The sequence below is a fragment of the Cryptomeria japonica genome, chromosome 6 (genome assembly GCF_030272615.1).
Source record: "Cryptomeria japonica chromosome 6, Sugi_1.0, whole genome shotgun sequence".
NCBI classification, from domain to species: domain Eukaryota; kingdom Viridiplantae; phylum Streptophyta; class Pinopsida; order Cupressales; family Cupressaceae; genus Cryptomeria; species Cryptomeria japonica.
In genome coordinates, this window is record NC_081410.1 from 274,530,928 (window position 1) to 274,551,925 (window position 20,998).

General features: G+C 36.2%; 1 protein-coding gene across 3 annotated transcripts in view; it reads left to right on the forward strand.

The window, feature by feature from the left end:
- The window catches only part of LOC131062620 (transportin MOS14), a 260,300-nt gene that overhangs the window by 58,741 nt on the left and 180,561 nt on the right, over window positions 1-20,998 (forward strand). For all 3 annotated transcript variants that reach the window (XM_057996324.2, XM_057996326.2, XM_057996325.2), the window contains exons 6-8: window positions 920-1,051; window positions 1,796-1,836; window positions 1,978-2,069. In XM_057996324.2, the coding sequence (XP_057852307.1) occupies window positions 920-1,051; window positions 1,796-1,836; window positions 1,978-2,069 (265 nt within the window). The remainder of the gene's footprint in view (window positions 1-919; window positions 1,052-1,795; window positions 1,837-1,977; window positions 2,070-20,998) is intronic.

The following is a 20,998-nucleotide window of genomic DNA, read 5'->3' on the forward strand; positions in this document are numbered from 1 at the left end:
CTTATTATAGGATGTGTCCCTCAAAGAGGGGATGTGTCTAGGACATCCCCTTGTTTTGGGGAGTGCAAAGAGATGCTGAGACATCCCTGAGATCCTTGGGGGACTTAGGTGTATCGCCTAAATGCACCAGAAATGTCCAGGTTTCCCTTTTGTCATTCAGCTCTTGCATTCAAAAAACTTTTTTTTTCTAACGTATGCTCTACTAACCCTGATCCTAATGGTTTATGGGCCTTACAGACACCCTAAGTAGTCACAAAAAACTGAAAAAGGCTACAAGAGCGAGTGTATTAGGATAGGAAAAGCAAGGGCAATAATGAGAGTGAGAGCATTAGCCAAGTATTCATTGGTTGAGTGCAAGCATTAGGAAGAGTGAGCAAGAGAAGAGGAAGAGCAAGTGCCAAGAGGAAGAGCAAGAAATTAGGGATGTCATATGAAGGAATAACATATCTGCAATGAATTTGGGAATTTGTGGCATAAACACATTTCTTGGGGAGAATGTTCTCCAGTGAGAATCAGGTCTAAGCTGACATCCAATCTCATCCTCTCATAATCTTTTTTCCACCAATCAGACATTTACATAGGCTGCTTTAGTTTTCAATGGCTGATGAGCTAGGGTTTATTTAGGCAAATCTTATAGCTTTTATGTACAATTCTGATAGTAAGGATCTACGTTGTAAACTATTTTCTCAAAATGTGCGACAATCTTCAGGGATTGCTTCATGCATCTTTTCCTATTTTCCAAATGCCCTGCTATCAATTGTAGTTTGTAAACACAAGTATTTAAAAATTGAATAAATTTTTATTATCATACTTGTTTTTCTGTGCGAACTTTTTGTCTTGCATATTGTCTATTTGTTTGCGTAATTGATGTAAGTTATATGAGGTTAATCCAATTACTGAACTTGGTACATTTTTTCAGGAGGCATACAGCCACAAAATAGCTGTCCGTCCAGAGAGACGTCGGCAGTTTCAGAAGGAGCTTATTTCATCAGTTGAGGTTGCTTTTAGTTTGTTGACTTCTTGTTTGAATGTTGAAGAGCTTCAGGAACAGGTATTTTTAAGCTGTGACAATGTGTTACATCCTCACCATGCATTTTATTCTTAAATGGCAGTGCCTTGTATTTTAGTTTTTGTTATTTGTATTAGTTAAAGGACTTTGGCTCTGGGTGTATTAGTATTTTGAACAAAATGTATATAACTTTATCCATATCTGAATGTTATATAGCCTTACGGACTGGCTGGCATTCTTGTAATCATATTTGTCACAAGTTTACTGCTCATTTGTAGCTTGATGTCCTTTTCCCTCTGGACGACTCAAGTTACATGTTGTTGCTAGCTTCGGTGATTATGGTTCCTGTTGTAATTCAATTTTTTTGGTGTGGTTTGCTTGTGTAACTCAAGTTTTGTGCAATGTAGCATTTTTGCCAGTAGATTTTATCTGATTGGAGTGAATTCTATGAGAAAAACCTGCTTCTATATTTGAAATTGCCTGCTTCTATATCTGAGTTTGAAATATATCACAATTGTTATACTTGGAGCTGTTCTTCAGGAACAAAAATGTTATTAAGATTTATATTTAGGGTTGAAATACTTTATACTTACCACATACAACTGTGTATTTTAGTATTTTGTTACATGTCAGTACCTAGGGTTACTTTCATCGTAGCACTTTCTTTTTGCATGTGAATTTAATCTTGACTGTTATTTTCTTACTTCTGTTACTTGTGAGCATTAATATATATTTATATATATATATATTATGTTCTAAGTGTATCTTGTCCATTGTGCTTGGCAGGTTTTGGAGGCTTTTGCATCATGGCTAAGGCTGAGTCATGGGCATGTTTTCAATACTTTGTCTTTGAGATGCTGTTTTATCATTTTTAGTTTGCTTGTTTATTGTACCATTGTTTACAATTTCTCAGTTCAAAAAATTATCAATACTGTTGAAGCATCATAAGTGACCTTTTGATTGATCAGGATCCCAGCTGCCGCACTTGCTTCACATCCTTTGGTACTTGCCGCCATATCTGGTTTGAGCTCAGAACAGCTTTTTGAATCAGCAGTCAATGGTATGTCAGTGATTACTTTATATGGACTATTCTATAATTGAAGTGAAATTTTGCAAACAAGAGAAAGGATATGAACATTGTTGTTTTCGTTTCTGTTTTATCTGTCAAACCATCTTTTTCTTTTCAATGACGAGGAATATTAATCGTGTGAAAATTACTGCAATTTTGATCTTAGGATAGTTTTCTTTCTTTTGTCGACTTGATGTTCATTGAGTCAAAAAGTTGCATGGAGGACAATGCATATATAATTATAAGATGGATCTACCTAACTAATCTGTGAATAATGAACATCTAGGCAGTGAATACATATAAAAGTGGAAACACCATTACATATTTAATAGTGCTGAGAGATAATAAATAAACTCATTTATTCATTCTGAACACAGGAATACAATGATGGACTTATGATGCAGGAGCATTTGGGTTCTTGAGCAATCCTGTATCACAAAATACAAAATAAAGGTCACCTGGAGATTTTGGCTTTCTGTGCAGTTTGATGAATTGGCATGAAGGGACAAGTAAAAAATGTCTAGGAAATGTTCTGTATGACTTCAGCAATTATATAGAACACTATATTTGTAATGTCCCCTTTTGTAAATGCCCTAGTTTTTACCCTAAAATCACAAATTCCTTTCAAATAGGAGATGTAAGATGGTTAGAGGTATAACTTAACCAGTTGGATCCTGATTGAGACTCCTCAATCGTGTTTGATATTGTTGATTTTAGTGATCAGAATTAACATGACTCAGAAATAAACAAATACACATACACAAGAACACCGAGATACCCTTGGAAAACCTCCCTCTTGGAGGAAAAACCCAGCAACAATAATCCAGATCAAAGTATTTATAATCAGCAGAATACAATTACAAGTTCGCTCACTTAGAGTACCATAGATTCAATTTATCTGATCTGGACTATAGGCGATCATTTAGGAGCAGAATTAGGTCAATATGAATGCCCAACACATAGACAATCTTCAAGGTAACACCTTCGCCCAGTTCTGGAGTATTCGCATATGAGACAAGGCAGATTACAGGACATCAACCAGCAGTTTGCTAACTTCAAGGAGATTCCCCAATGATGATTAATTGAAGTCGCTGAAGAAGAAGTTCGTTAATGCAGATTGCTGATTAGTAGAGACAAATTCGCTGATGATAATAATGGCATAAGGCATCAACTTGCCTTGCATATATACATGGCGTCAATCTTTAGAACCCCAAGGTCGGCCTAGATGAGTTTGCTGCCAAAAATAATAATAATATAATTATTATTCACAAGTTATATATGCATCATCGCTCATATAGGGCCTGCCCTTAAGGTTCACAAGTTACATTGATATCTATTTGGGCCCAGCCCAATTACAAGCTATCAAAATTGGGGCTCAGCCCTAAACATTAATCAATTATATCAATACAATTAATTTTAAGGCCAAGGGCCACATTAAAATTAAATAAGCTAGGGATTCAACCTAGCTACATTTCAACACTCCCTCTTAGCTAGGGAGGATCCCTTGAATAATCAAGTTACACCGTGACCATGCTTCATGGACTCTTTCCATGATATCTATCATCTATTCCCACAGAGGATGGTTCCAAGATACATCATGGATTCCTTCCATGTTATTCACCATGCATGCCCACAGAGGATGAATTCAATATACATCATGGACTCCTTCCATGATATTCATCATGCATACTCGTAGAGGATGAATCCTAAGTACATCATGGACTCTTTGATGATGCCCATCATGCACACCTGCAGAGAATGGATCCACCTTGCATTGCTCGTAGAGGGTGGAAGAGGTCTTACACCTCAAAACTTCTCTATAGAGAAGTATAAGCTGTCACCTTGCACTCTGCAGAGGGTGGAAGAGGTATTACACCTCAAAGAGACTACCACCTTGCACTCCGTAGAGGGTGGTCCCACCTTGCACTCCGCAGAGGGTGGAAGATACACATAATGTTATCATAGGAGCTGAAAACTCCCTCTTGGCCAAAGTATATTTTAGAGAAACAAGGAACACATGTTAGTTCTATCATAGAATCATAATCAAGAACATCCTTGCAATAATCATATAACAATTATAAATTCAGAACTGATTTGAATTCAAATGGTTAGCCATACTTCTCAAATCCAATACTAGAGATATCAATTTGTTCGTAAATCAGTTTTCAAACATCAATGGTTAGAAAACAGCAACATGTTTAAGTTTTACTAAATATAATCAACAACAATGCATTCACTGAGGATTATGGGGAATATGTAACTCCCTCTTAATCCTTATCTAAGTAGTAAGTTCACATGATTCAAAAACTAGTTGATTTACTCCTATCATAGTTTTAAGAATCTATCAACTATATCCTTACTTGAAAGTGTGAGTTGAAAGCTTGTATAGGCTTTCATATCTAATCCCGATGGCACGAGCTGATTTGATGTTGGACTCCTTAGGCCATGCAAGAACTCTTCCTTCAGAAAATACAACCTGATAACCTTTATCTTCTAGAGCAGATATAGAGATTTCTTTTGTATTCCAGGGACAAACAAAACATTACTGAGATGGAGGGAAATATTAGAATCTAATTTTAAGGAAGTAGAGCCAAAACCTCTTACTGCATAACGAGCATTGTCACCAATAGTCACATGAAGGTTGGACTCCTTCTCCACCAAATCTAAGAGATGCTCCCAATAGCCTGTGATGTGTCTAGATGCACCATTGTCAATCAGCCAAGTGTTATTGTTTGAGTGAACATTGCTTGACAAGGCTGAGAGAAAGAGGAAGTCTTCATTATTCTGCTGTTTCAAGACTTCATTTAGGTTCGCTTCTCCTTGCTCAAGCTGAGATTGATAGTCCTTTGCAAAGTGACCAAACTTGTTATATCGGAAGCATCGAATGTGAGACAAGTCCTTTGGTTTCTTCCTTGAATCAGGAGCAGAGGGTCTGAAATCTCTATTTCTCTTGAAGTTATTCTTCTTCCAATGGCCACCTTCCTTCTTAGCTGTGAGGACATGATGATCACTGTCATGAGGACTTCTAATTTTTCATTTTGTAGTCAAGCGAGATTCCTCTTGAATGCTATCTCCTCTCAATCGATCAAATTGAGGAAGCTCTACTCTTGCATTGATTTCTTGAATGAAGGGCTCCCATGTAGAAGGAAGACCATTTAGAGCTGTCATAGTTAAGTCATTGTCTTCAACATTCTTCCCAATGGTGGAAAGCTGATCCCTTAGCTCAGAGATCCTCATGAAGTAAGTAGCTACATGTTCTCCTTTCTCCAATTTGATGTGAGAGAGCTGATTCCTTAAGGCAAGTATGTAGCTAGTGTTGTTGACTTCGTACATCTTCTCTAATGTGTTGAACATCTCTCTCGCAGTCTTCTTCTTGGAGATGGATGCCACAATGTGATCTTTGACGGAATCAATAATCATCCTTTGTGCCTGGTAGTCCTTCTTCTTCCATTCTTCCTTCTCCTTTTTGTCTTGAGGTTCAATAACATCCTTGCCGATGTATTCAGCAAGGTCATTTAAGACCATCATTATTTTGACCTTCCATGAAGTGTAATTGGCTGAACCTTCCAACCTATCTTCAGCCCTAAGATAAGAATCCATGTTGTCCTGAACTTGAGTAGTAGGTTAGACTGAAAAATGACTGTAATTGATGAATTTGATCACAACTATTACGAACCAAGCTCTGATACCATGTTGATTTTAGTGATCAGAATTAATATGACTCAGAAATAAACAAATATACATACACAAGAACACCAAGATACCCTAGGAAAACCTCCCCCTTGGAGGAAAAACCCAACAACAATAATCCAGATCAAAGTATTTATAATCAGCAGAATACAATTACAAGTTCGCTCACTTAGAGTAGCAGAATTAGGTCAATATGAATGCCCAACACATAGACAATCTTCAAGGTAACACCTTCGCCTAGTTTTGGAGTATTCACATATGAGACAAGGCAGATCACAGGACATCAACCAACAATTTGCTAACTTCAAGGAGATTCCCCAATGATGATTAATTGAAGTCGCTGAAGAAGAAGTTCGTTAATGCAGATTGCTGATTAGTAGAGACAAATTCGCTGATGATAATAATGGCATAAGGCATCAACTTGCCTTGCATATATACATGGCGTCAATCTTTAGAACCCCAAGGTTGGCCTAGATGAGTTTGTCGCCAAAAAATAATAATAATATAATTATTATTCACAAGTTACATATGCATCATCGCTCAAATAGGGCCTGCCCTTAAGGTTCACAAGTTACATTGATATCTATTTGGGCCCAGCCCAATTACAAGCTATCCAAATTGGGGCTCAACCCTAAACATTAATCAATTATATCAATACAATTAATTTTAAGGCCAAGGACCACATTAAAATTAATTAAGCTAGGGATTCGACCTAGCTACATTTCAACAGATATAAGATCAATCTTTCCTACTAGGGTTAGGAACATTATCTTAATCATCATAGTAGTTTGCATAATGTGCATGTGGATTCCCTTCAGGCTTAACCCAATGACCATCCAAGCTATGAAGCCCACGTGAGATCATACAAGTTGCCTTGCGCCTATCCATCATGTTCAGGCGCACGAAATTGTATCTGTCATTCGGCCTTACAACTTAACTCGAATGGACCACCAAGCTACTTGCTTTCCTTATATGCCCACATCTCCCCTCCATAGTGGAATGGCAGATTGGATGAAGCTTTAAGGGAATCATCATATCTATTCTATTATGCATTGACTCTTTAGTGAGAAGAGTAATGATGGAGATAAATATAAATATTCTTAAAAATAGCAATGCGTGATATCTATATAATATTTGTAATGCCCCGCTAGGAACCCTAAAGGAAAACAACTCAACTAGGCAACTAAAGGGTGAAATCATTTTTTTTAAAGATTAAGTGCATTAATTATAACCATTGCACGTTTAATAACACAACGGAAGTCTAACACATGATTTCCTAAGGGTTACCAACGAAGATTAATTCGTAGATTATATTAACACCATGGTTAATCCAATTGTCCAATTTAATTAGGTAAATTAAATGCTTAAGTTTAAAACTACACATCTAAATTCCATAATGAAAAAATCAAAGTATTCCAATGCATTTATTTATCCATAAATACATGGCTTCCAAAAATACCACGAAATCCAAAAGTTACAATATCAAGGTTACATAATAGTTTGATACAATGACCACAAGGTCTCAACTGAACAAAGATCACGAACATGAGTTGTAACATGAACCACGAACCAAGAAACACCAGTGAAGCCTTTCCTCGTCTGAGGATACAATCCAGAACATCCGATGGTAAGTGGCACTACCACCCGACCATGTGATCCCGAAATGGAACCACCCCACCGTGCCAGGAGATAGTAGAAAACCCTCAAGCAAGCAAAATAAGACAAGTACGAAAGAACTACATGACTCCGCAAACATCCATGTGACTCAACTCACAAACACTAGTGACTCTAAGGAGAGAGTGTCATCGCATGGCTTACGGTGGTTACCATGGTAGGCCTCCATAGGTCCCGGTCCCCACCCTGGGTTATCCTGGTAACCTCTCCCGAACCTCCTGCTCCATCTAAGTCTCATGCGGACCCTACCAATCCTTTTGTGAAGACAAGGTGGTAAGTTTGCCATTCCAGGCCTTCTCGCAACATTATGAGCCCTGTACTAGCACTCACCTATGCACGAGGTACATTATCTTAATTAATATTTAATCTACCCACCCCCTAATCAATTATTAGGTTATCACTTCTTAATTGACTTTCGAGGGGTTATCCTGCCATCCACTTTGGGCGCGACCCCCGCTCGAAAGCCACTCTCTCTCATAGAACACTCACAGGAAAGGTCTCTCTCTACGAGAACTCTATGACAAAACTGACAGCCATATCTAGTCCTGACAAACCACAGGTGAAGGATACACAATCACTAACCCAGGATTGACCATTTGGAACAAAACACACAATGGCTCACATCAACAAGGTTATACAACAACACCTGACCAAAGGGGTATAACAACATATGATATAACGACAACTGAACCCGAATTGCAACGAAATTAAGCTTGATTGCAAATACCATTTACACAAGATCCTAATATAGACAATCTTTTCTTTAAACAGCGAAAAACATAAAATACTTGCAATTAAAGATTTTCTAGAAAATAAAAAAATACAACTATATTAACACAAGGAAATCAATGTTGTCATTTGTCCAATAAAGTTAAATAAAATCACATAAAAATTAGCCCCCTAATTATATGTTCATGATTAATTTACAAATAAACCCGATTAGATTATATCAACAATCTAAATTAAATTCCAAATTATATATAATAATATAATTAAAACCACAGAAAATACTATATATATATATATATATAATAATATTATTATTATTATTATTATTATTTATTTATTTTTTAATTAATTTTTTAAAATTTTTTTTTTTAACACAATAACCTAAAAACCAGTAAATTCTATTTTCAACCAAAATTTATTTTCAATCAAATTTATTAAAAGAGAAATTAATTAATACATAATTTCTCCAAAATAATATAGTAAAAACAATTTCCCTTAACTTTTAATAACACAATAAATTTAATTAATGATTAAATTTATTTCTAAAATAACTAAATAATTCCACAGAGATACACAAATATTAAAAAGGACTGCCATAGCCAAGTATCGAAACAAAAATCAAACAAGAGGGAATATTTTCTCTGGTAATCCCATTCCTCCCAAATCTTGCAATTTTCATGCACAATAAAAATCTTGGAAAAATTTGCCATAATAACTTTTTCCAATTTTGTCAAAATTTAATCTACAAACACCCAGGTAATAATTTCTTTCCACAAACTAGAAATTAACTTCAGGAGTGAACTTTAGCCAAGAATCAGACAAGATTTTAGATTTGACAAACATCTTAACACACACATCATTCAGAAAGAAGAAATAAATAAAATATTTTCTTTAAAACAAACAATCAAACAAAGCCACCCAACTTGGTATAGTTTTCCTCGAAGAAATTTGTAGAAGAGAACCAATCCTTCAACAAGCTTCCAAATAAATTTCTCTTCACCTAAATCCCCTGACCTGTTTCCTGTCTCCCCATAAAATAAAGACCTATTCCCCTTTTTAACTAAAATTCTAGGTTGAATATATATTTCTCAAAAACCTAAATTTAGTAATAAAAGCAATTTTATTTTCTCTTCTAATTTTCTAACAAAAGGATAAGTTAACATGCAATAATTAAAAATCATTTTTTCTTTCTTTTCTTTCCTCATGCAAATTAATTAATTTCCTAAATAAAGAAATTAAAGCAATACTTTAATTCTAATTAATTCTTTTATTCATTTATTTATTCAATTATTCTTTTATTTATTTAAAATTCTAGGAAACAATAAATGAAATTAATCTAATTTATTTTTCACTAAAATTTAAATAAAATATATTTCTAATATCATGCAGCTTGCAACTTAATTTATTAAATTCTTTTAATTAATTAGATTTATAATCTTAATGCATAAAATACATAATTAAAAAATACCAACTATGAGATAACTCCATAAATTTAATTAATTAATTTAAAACTACTAAACACACAAACTGAACAAACCTCAAGCAAATACTCATAAAAAGATCAAACGACAAAATACGAAGGCTGAACAAACTGACAGGACGATCAACTGGCAACACTCACAAGAGTGTAACTGAGTAAAATAGGGTCAACTACTACCTCCTCCACTTCCATCGGAAAATATAAGGCACGCTCAAACCTGTGAAGCCAGGTGGAGACGATACCCCGTACCTATCCGGTACTTGTACCTGCAAAATCCTGCATCACCTTTTCACACATGCATATATACAATATAGAAAACACGACATACACACCGATGAAGGAGAATCGTGACGTTCCCTGTCTCACCGAAATGAGTGAAGGAAAATCGTCCCCTTGCATCCAATACACTCGCAGACACACAACATATAATTCCACATTGCATAGATAAAGTAAAGTGTTAGTACATAGCAATAATCCATAAAATGCCATAAATCACAAGTATTGAAATATTGCAAATAAATTATGCATCTCATATCCAGATAAAGCATGAAATAATGTCATATAAGTCTGAATAACACATCATGGTAATGTATCCACTGAAAGTAAACAATAATAAAATATGAGTCTAATGAGTTCAAACGAGGAAGGGTACTACAATATTTTTAATTTGTATCAATTGGAGGACAATTATAGTTCAACTTAATTTGAATGACATGCATTGCACAACATACCCAATTCCTTGGACCAGTATGAAGACTGCTGCTTAATTTAATAATTGAGACTGCTAGTTATTGATTGATCGAATGATTTTCTTTTTCTTCCCATCATGATTATTCCTTGATGCGCATATGGGTTTGCCTTGTATACCCTTTTATTGTAATAAAGGGTCATGTCTTTTTCCTATGTACACACCCTTTTGCAAGGCTGCGTCCCTTCACAACTGTCTCATGCCTCTTGTTAAGATTTTGTTAATTTGCTTAATTCGATCTTTTAGCTTGTTTAGACAAATTGCCGATTACATGAGTAGGATTTGCTTAGACCAGTCACTGATTTCGTGAAAGAGATTTGGATTCTGTTTTTTGTTCTTTAACAATTATTATCTCCTTCTTGGAAGACGTGTTGCTCCACTTCATTAAATGGCTCCCTCACCATTCTTAATTCTAATTTGTGGCTTATCATAACTTTGGTGCAATTGATGTTAGTAGGGGAGGGGAAACCGAAGTGATTATTGGTCAATGCATATAATAATTCTCATTTTGTAGAGATATGAACTGTTGCTAGCACTGTAATTAACAAATAACGGGAAATTGCGAAGTCTTACATACTGTAAGACAATTTCCAGCTTTTAATTAAGATTTGTTTACTATTTTGGTCTACTGTCATTGGCAGGGACATGACGGTCCTCCCTTCTCGAAATTGCTTGTCCTCAAGCAATATTGATTTAATTTTCTCAATCTGAGTTATCTACTATTATGAGGATCCCCCAAATTAACCTTTGGGAATTAGCTTCTTCTGTACACTCTAAGATAATTTAGGAAGTGGAGATTCTATACCAAGGATTGTTTCTTGGTTATGTCAACTTGTGCTGACATGATAGACGTGCTAGAAATATGTGAAGCGTACACATGAAAACATGAAGCATACACATGGATATATGTAGACATGGAGCATACATGCGAATACACTTATTTTTAGATTCCTTCTCATTGACTAGAATGATTTTTTGATTACTTTTTACCTTGTAGGATGTCAGGATTATAGCTTTGATACCATTTGTAATGTCCCCTTTTGTAAATGCCCTAGTTTTTGCCCTAAAACGACAAATTTCTTTCAAATATGAGATGTAAGATGGCTAGAGGTATAACTTTACCAATTGGATCTTGATCTTTCCTACTAGGGTTAGGAACATTATCCTAATCATCATTGGAGTTTATAGAATGTTCATGTGGATTCCCTTCAGGCTTAACCCAATGATCAATCCATGCTATGAAGCCCACAGGAGATCATACAAGGCACCTTGAGCATATCCATCAAGTTTAGGGGCACAAAATTACATTTGTCATTCGGCCTTCCAACTTAACTTGAATGGACCACCAAGCTACTTGCTTTCCTTATATGTCCACATCTCCCCTCCATAGTGCAATGACAGATTGAATGAAGCTTTAAAGGAACCAACATATCTATTCTATTATGCTTGGATTCCTTAGTGACAAGAATAATGATGGAGATAAATATAAATATACATAATAATAGCAATGTTTGATATCTGTATAATATTCCTAATTCGTATCAATTGGAGGACAATTATAGTTCAACTTGTTGATTTTATGGTAGTGCTCATTAACCACAGGCAAACATCAGATTTGTTGCTTTCCCAACCATAGATGATAAGCTCTTATCGTCACCCCCGAGCACACTATATGTCCTTCATGTTGTTGAATTTATATCTATTGATGCAATCATGACCTTGCATATATATGAATCAATACCTCCTAATAGACCTCAAGTTAGCCATATACTTTTGGGCACCAAGGATAGGGTCAGACCTATATATTACAAGTTACATATGAGTCTCCCTTAGTTGCAAGTTACATTTAACTTAATCACAAGTTACACACAAGTGGTTCGCCCAAATAGGGCTTGCCCCAAATTAGATTCATACAATTGAGATATCCAAATGCCAAGGCCGACATGCCACTTGGTATTTTGTGCATTAGGTCGGCCCTAGAAGGGATCCGACCTAGCTACACAACAACACTCCCTCTTAGCTAGGGAGGATTCCTTCTGAATAATCAAGTCGCATAGTGACTACCACTATGGCTACTCCCATGAATAATACGATCACCATAGCTACTCCTAGAGGGTGAACAAGCACATCATGGAATTTCTTCCATGATACCCATCATACCTACTCGCAGAGATTGGGCTCACCATGCCTACTCGCAGAGGTTGGACGAGGGCTTTCACCTCAACCTTCTCCCAGAGAAGGGTGCATTACCACCATGCCTACTCGCAGAGGGTGGAACGAGGGCTCTAACCTCAAACTTCTCCCATAGAAGAATGCATCCCAACCATGACTACTCACAGAGGGTGGATCCACCATGCCTACTCGTAGAGGGTGGATCCACCATACCTACTCGCGGAGTGTGGAACGAGGGCTTTCACCTCAAATTTCTCCCAGAGAAGAATGCATATACAAGGGATTGCACCTTGAACTTCTCTCTCTCAGAAAAGAACTCATTAACAAGGGATTGCACCTCGAACTTCTCCCTCACAGAGAAGAACTCATTAATAAGGGATTGCACCTCGAACGTCTCCCTCACAGAGAAGAACTCATTAACAAGGGCTTTCACCTCAAATTTCTCCATCATAGAGAAAAATGCATTAACCAAATCTTCATGATGACGCAGCTCCCTCTGAGGCTGAAATGTCAGGCTCCCTCTGAAGCTGAAATGTGAGGCTACCTCTGAAGCTGAAAAACAAGCTCGGTTTGAAGTTGAAAAACAAGCTCAGTTTGAAGCTTAAATCTTAGGCTACCTCTGAAGCTGAAAAACAAGCTCCCTCTGAAGCTGAAAACTTGCACCCTCTGAAGAATACAGGATCTACATTCAAGCGGTTAGGCTCTATAGAAGGAACCCGCTCTGATACCATGTTGATTTTATGGTAGTGCTCGTTAACCACAGACAAACATCATATTTGTTGCCTTCCCAACCATAGATGATAAGCTCTTATCGTCACCCTCGAGCACACTATATGTCCATGTTGTTGAATTTATATCTATTGATGCAATCATGACCTTGCATATATATGAATCAATACCTCCTAATAGACCTCAAGTCGGCCATATACTTTTGGCGCCAAGGATAGGGTCAGACCTATATATTACAAGTTACATATGAGTCTCCCTTAGTTGCTAGTTACATTTAACTTAATCGCAAGTTACACACAAGTGGTTCACCCAAATAGGGCCTACCCCAAATTAGACTCATACAACTGAGATATCCAAATGCCAAGGCCGACAGGCCACTTGGTATTTTGTGCACTAGGTCGGCCCTAGAAGGGATCTGACCTAGCTACACAACAACACAACTTAATTGGAATGACATGCATTACACAACATACCCAATTCCTTGGACCAATATGAAGACTGGTGCTTAATTTAATAATTGAGACTGCCAGTTATTGATTGATCGAATGATTTTCTTTTTCTTCCCATCACGATTATTCCTTGATGCCCACATGGGTTTGCCTTATATACCCTTTTATTGTAATGAAGGGTCATGTCTTTTTCCTATGTACACACCCATCTCCAAGGCTGCGTCCCTTCACAACTTTCCCGTGTCTCTTGTTAAGATTTGGCTTAATTTGATTTCTTAGCTTGTTTAGCAAAATTGCCAATTACAGGAGGAGGATTGGCTTAGACCAATCACTGATTTCATGAAAGAGATTTGGTTTTGATTTTCTGTTCTTTAACTATTATTATCTCCTTCTTGGAAGATGTCTTGCTCCGCTTCATTAAATCTCTCCCTCACCATTCTTAATTCTAATTAGTCACTTATCATAAGTTTGGTGAAATCGATGTTAGTAGGGGAGGTGCAAATGAAATGATTACTTGTCAATGCATATAATAATTCTCATTTTGCAGAGATGTGGATTGTTGCTAGCACCGTAATTAATGATTAAGGGGAATTTGTGAAGTCTTACATATTGTAAGACAATTTTCAGCTTGTAATTAAGATTTGTTTAGTATTTCGGTCTAGTGTCATTGGCAGGGACATGACAATATTATCTTTATCAATAGTTTATTTCAACTTTGGCAGCAACTTGTGTCGCTCTGACAGAAATTGGTGTGCAATTCGGGAAGGAACAACTATGATGAGCATTCCAATAACAAACTTCCTGTGGCCATAACATCTTTACAGAGATTTCAAATGCGAAGTGATTTTTTTTTAAATCACATAACTTTTTGCGAGGAATTTGAAAATGTGTATAATGTCTCCAATTTTGAAATAGGATTTAATAATAAATAATAATAGACATAGATATAATATAATATACAATTAAATTGTAATAAAGTTACAGAATGGTCAAAAGGCATGGAATGAAGAGTTGTGACTCTGTCAAACATGAGATATTAAGAGGGAGAAGAGATCATTTGAAAATAGATAAGGAGGAAGGAGGAAATGAATGAAGCTATGTGAATTGAGGAACGATTAATGTAGGAAGAAAGGAATGGGAAGTAAATAAGGTTGTGTCTCTTTTAAAGGGCAAGAATTATGAAGGGTTGAACTAAAGGGTGCTAATTGTGAAATGTTGTGTCTCTTGCTGAATGATGAAGAGGTGTGACCTCTCCCTCACATGGGAAGATATAAAGGGAAGAAGGTTCATTTGGGGAAGAGATGGAAGGGAGATCAATTTGGAGAATAATATATTATTCTGAAAAGCAGCAATGAAAAGTGGTGACTTAATTGTTATGAAAGGTGGTGCCTAAATTCCTATGAAAGGTGGTGAATTTTCCACCAATAAAGCTTAAATGAGAGATCATTTAAAGGAAGGGCAGGAAAAAAGATGGAATAAAATATAAAGGCATTTAAAGCAGATTTAGGAGTAGACCAAAATCAGGGATTGGATATTAATAACAGACTTAGGCATACAGCAGCTTGATAATATATCTGTGATTTGGTATGGGATTCTTGTGATATGTATAGCATAATGAATCTGGTTGTGACTGCTCACTTCTGAAATATATATATATGCCATAATGTGAAATGCTTATATGTTGTTTAACTGCTGCGATCAGCCATGATAGGGGTAATGAGGGATTGCAAGGAGGGGAACGGCAATGGGGTACTCTTCTAGGTACACCACCTCATGGTGGTGACCGAATGGTCCCATGAGGCCAAGGGGGTACAAGGGGTACTACCTTTGGGTTTAGAAGAGATGGGCTTCTGGGGCACCCTATTGTGAACACGCCTCATCCATCTATCACGGGGAATTTATACACCAAGATTTCCAATCATAGGAAGTGGGAAATGGATGGCAAGATGAAGGGGGAACGTGTATAGGACACCTCACTAGGTACACCACCTCATATGGATGGCGTTGGCCACATGAGGCCAAGAGGGATGGTATATCTGCTCTTGGGCCTAGGGTAGACGACACCCTATAGAGTCACCTTATCGTAGCTTCCTAATGGTTGAATATCTCCAATAAATTAGAATTATCTTATGATTAAGTTTATGTTTCTAACCCTAGTAGGAAAGTTACTTAGAATTGTGATTTTAGTGCAAAAAATATGGTATTTACAAAAAGGGATGTTACAATGTGGGGGCACTACACTTCATTTCAGCAGCAATAGAAAGGACTTTAGCAACAAAATAAAAATGGTTGCTGGCAAATGAGATGTATGGTTACATTGACCCTAGAGGGGCACTTTGCATTATCTTTTGTGTAGATCAACTTTTTTTGTGCATCCAACTTGTAAAAAATAAATTACTTGTTTTGAAAGGGATTCAGGAAAGAGAAAATACTAGATTTTAAATAGACCAGGAAGAAGCCAAACTGATTTGGAAATTTGATGGTCGGAGTTTAATGATTGGAATCTTTTCTCCCATCATCCATGTGGTGTTTAGCAAAGATGGAAAATTCACTGAGTAAACTGGCTCGCAAGTTTTTCAGACATTTACTTACCATGTTTATTCAGCAAGTATGTGGTGAGAACTTGCTGAATATTTGGTGAGTTTTCGCTAAATACTCAGTGAGTTTTGATTAAAAACTCACTTGTGGCTGTAAAAAAGGCCCAACACGTCAAGAAAAGCCCATTAAACAGTCAAATGGCTCTGTTTTTTTTCTCTTCAAGTCAAGAACGCCCTCACCAACAACGAACACACTATTTGCAGCATTTTTCCATCGAGGGGAGAAGATTCAAAGGGATTTTTGATGAATTTCTAAGGCAGATTTGAAGTGCAGGTAGGATTTTTGTTTATTCATTTTTTCATCTTTTAAAACATTTTACTTCATTTTGGCTGCAGAATGGTGCATCTAGGTTTTAAAAAAATCATCATATGGTAAAACTATGTAGTATTTTTGCATTTACATTCCAAAAAATAAAATTCATCAGCATTTTTTTGATTTTTTTACTATTTTCACTATTTTTTCTTACCCAACTTATATTTATTATGCTAATCATTTTTTTTTTGAAAAATATGCTGAGAATTATAGATTAGAGTAAATTTGTGCTGATTTAAACTAATTTATATTGATTAAACTAATTTTAGGCTGCTTTTTAGTGATTTATGTATAGTTTAGGTTTATTTTATTTGTATTAAAAAATTAATATGTTGTGTTTTTACTTTGTATGTGTTGGTTAAATACATCATATAATGGCAAATAGAGAAGCTTTTGCATCAGGTTCAGCCTCAGGATTTACCCCATCGCTGCCACTAACATTTATAGGCACTCTTCTATAGGAGCTAGAGATCCTGCTTGGAAATATGTCTATCAAGGACAGGATCTTGGGACATTTTTTTGCATTAAATGTAGAAAATTACTTAATGGAGGCATAAATCACCTCAAGTTATATCTTGCATGCATTACTTATCGTGCTGCCAAGCCTTGTCAACACACCATTGAGGAGATAAAAAGAGAGATGAATGGCCTACTTTCAGTCACAAAACAGAAAAAAATGCAAAAAGAGAGGACAAGGGCAGCCATAGCAACATCCATAGTTGGTTGTCATGGTGGTCAAGTCCATCCAAAATCAAATGAAGGTACGACATGCAAAGGCATAGTGGACCCTCTCTGTGGTACATGCATCTGAGGCTAATGTGCATGCACATGCATATGTGCTGATTTTTGGGACTTAAACAACATTCCTTTCAATGTGGTGAGTAGTCGTTATTGGGACAATTTGGTAACCTCATTGACAGTTGTAGGAAAAGGCTACAAGGCACCTTCTCACAAAGACGTAGTGGGAATTTAGTTCAAATTTTATGCTAATTTATGCTTATAGTAATTTATGTTGAATTTTAGACTAAATTTATGTTGTTTAATTATAGTAATTTATGTTTAAAATTGAATTAATTTCACTTTGTACTTGTAGGTTGCTCATGAATGCAACTAAAGGGCAAGGACAATAGTGTAAGAAAAAATGAAGGAATTGGAAAAATATGGCTGCACTATTTTTTTAGATGGGTGCATTTAGAGGATGAGACCTTAGGTTAAGGTGAGAGACCTCACTGTCCAAGAATTGGAAAATTATAGGGAAGGAAGGGGAAGGCTCTTTTCTTTGGAGCTAGCTATTTGAGGAAGAACCAATCAAACACCAAGTTTAAAATTTGCAATCTTTCACATGCATCTTACAAGTTACAAATTTCAAATTTACAACTATAGTTAATTTGATAAAATATGTTTTGACTTTGCTTTCTAACTCTTCAATAGTTTATTTTGTAGTCTTTGTGGCAAATTGGGGTGGAAATACCCCAAATCTCTAAAGATTTATCCTCCACATTTTATGCCAACCTTGCTGTGCATCTAGTTGTTAGTGCAATTGGAGCTTGTTTGAGGCCATCCACACGAAGAACAAGAACAAATTAGCTCAATTACGCCTTAATGACCTTATCTTTGTGCATTACAATATTTGGCTATGCACAAGAAGGGTAGATGAGATAGATCCTTATAGCAATTGAACATGGCGGAATGAGCAACCTCTATTGGTTATTGAGGATGAGATTTTTGATTTTGAGAGGCAGATAATGGAGGAGGTGGGTGTAGCAAGAGATGTAGGATTGGATGACATTGATGAGGCTGAGGAGAAGTCATTGCCATCAACATTTATTACAAGGAGGAGGTGAAGCCACTATCTAGCTTTTGTTAGGATAAGGTGTTGTACACTGTGCATAATGTTTATTTTATTATTATGTGTGTGGTGCACTTAGGGGGACCTAAATGGACGTGCATCACTAGGAGTTATAATTCTTGGGGCCATTTTATGTGTCGTATGTAACATTGGGATATTTTAATGTAAGTAGGAGATTTTTTTTTATTTAATATTGGGGAAATATTTAATAAAGTGAAAACTTAGTACCCAATATTAAATGAGGGGTCAATGGTATCGTGTTCACATGGTTTTGTGGTACATGGTTTTGCTTTACCACTTGGTTGTATTTGTGTGAGCTTATGTCTATATAAGAACGCACATGTTTAGTGGTTAAGTTTGGCCGGGCGAGTGGGCTGTCACTATTGAGTTCTTCTGAGGAGTGCATATGTGAAGCATGGCATGGGATGTGTGGATTCATCCTTGGACACATGGAGGATGCATTGAAGGGCTTGATGTTTCAGAAGTATTAATTGTAACTCTGTAAGTTTTTTGTATTGCTTTATTGTTTAATAATAAAATGGAGTATGGGTGCTTTTGGAGGCTCGGTTTTTCCCTCTTGAGGGTTTTCCAAGGGTATATCTTGTGTTATCTTGCAGCTTGTCTATTTGATCTTTGTATAACGGTAATTTTATGAGCTTGTATGCATGCTTCTCTCTCATGGGTTATGTAGGAAATGTATTAAATGAACTGGGTATTGATGCATTATTACCTAATAGGAAAATGTTGTATTTTCTTTTAGTTTTACTATTTTAATTTTGTCAGCTATGTATTGTAATAGGCTATCAGCCATTAGTATTTCACATGAGGATGCAATTTTGTACTCAATTAGCATTCAAATCACTCAAATTTAATAGAAAACACTTTTGTACTCATTGAATACATCTTGTCATTGAATTTTGCAAAAAGTTGTTTCTAGTTAAATTTAAGCTTTTTTTTTTTTAAGGTGCCAAGTTTTTTGTTGAGATTTTGCGAAGTTTTTGCCGAGTCTTGTTTTATGGGTCTAGTGAGTTTTTTTGAGTCCAAGTTTTCCAACTATGGACTGTTTAGAGCCAAGAATTTTAGAAGATAAAGTTAGACCTTTGCTTGAGCATGAGGCATGCACAAAAAATGTTGGCAAGCCGTTTTAGGGAATAAATCATACTAAAAATTGTTAAAAATCGGAAATAAATGGCCAAGAGAGAAGGAAAATAGCTAGGGCAGTGGTATGGACACATGGGAAATACACTTTGTGTGCTACCTCTTGTTTGGTTTTGGAGGATAGGAAAGACCTCATACTTAATTTTGTGTACAATGAATATCGCTATTAGTCTTTCTTGTTTTTGCTTGGTGGGTGGAGTTGTACCAAGTCACTATTGGTTGTTCTACATATAGTGAAAGATCAATAGGTACTCTTGTTAACACATATCGCAACTTAGAGACTACATATTCCATTGTGACAACATAAGGCAAAGTATTTGCCACATGGGTGGATTTAATATCCACAAGATTAACTTTGGTGAAATGCCAAAAAACCTTGAACTTAGTAGTTGGATAATGTTGTAGCACCTTTAGTCAACATCTCCATTTGTTCACACATTGTAACTTTAGGGCCCTAGCTTAGTGTTGCATCACTTCTAGGTGTGCAATGATATTGAAGGCATTTGGTGAGTGGAGATTAAGTTGGGCCGCCCAATGCTTTTTCTTGCAATTGGACCATTGTAAGGCAATCTATTAAAATGAGGAAAACCAAAATAGAAGTTTGTTCCTTGACCTGGAGAGAGTTTGGCAATCTATACTACTTGTTTTGCTAGTTAATCACAATAATCATACTTGGCGTGGTAAGTAGCAAATTGGTGGCTTACATATATTGGACCTTTTGGGAATATGGCCCCGTTAAGGCTTGCATAGTAATTTTAGTTCAATGGATGCTCATTCAACTTTTACCCTCTATTACAAACCCTCTTCTACCCATGTGGTTGTGTACTAGTTGGTGAGCATTGTTCACCCTAGGGGATTTCTTCATTGTGTGTTCAAGGTCTTTATAGGTATCCTGTTTATGGTCTCACATCTCATTATGATTGAGAGTGGTCAACTTGAAAATGGTACAAGGGTTTGTTGCTATTTGCATATCTTCTTGCAAATACAATTTTTTTGTTGTGAAACCAACTTACTAAAAATTGTACAAATGCTTCTATATTGCTAAAATAGGGCAACTTTCTCGATCTAAGGATGCTGATCGTTGGTAAGGATTTTTCTTGTGCATTCCATTTATGCTTTATGGTGTCATCCTCATTTTTAACATCATAGACCCACTCGTTTGGTGAGTTCGTCAACAAGCTTGGAGAAATGGTTCTATTCCCCTATCTTGAATGGGTATAAGTGCCTTGGGTCTTCTTTCTATTAGCATTTATCAAACATTGTCACTTGCATTGATTCCATGTCTATGAGTGTAGCCATTGTGCCTCTAGGATTGTTTGTCCTACTAGTATT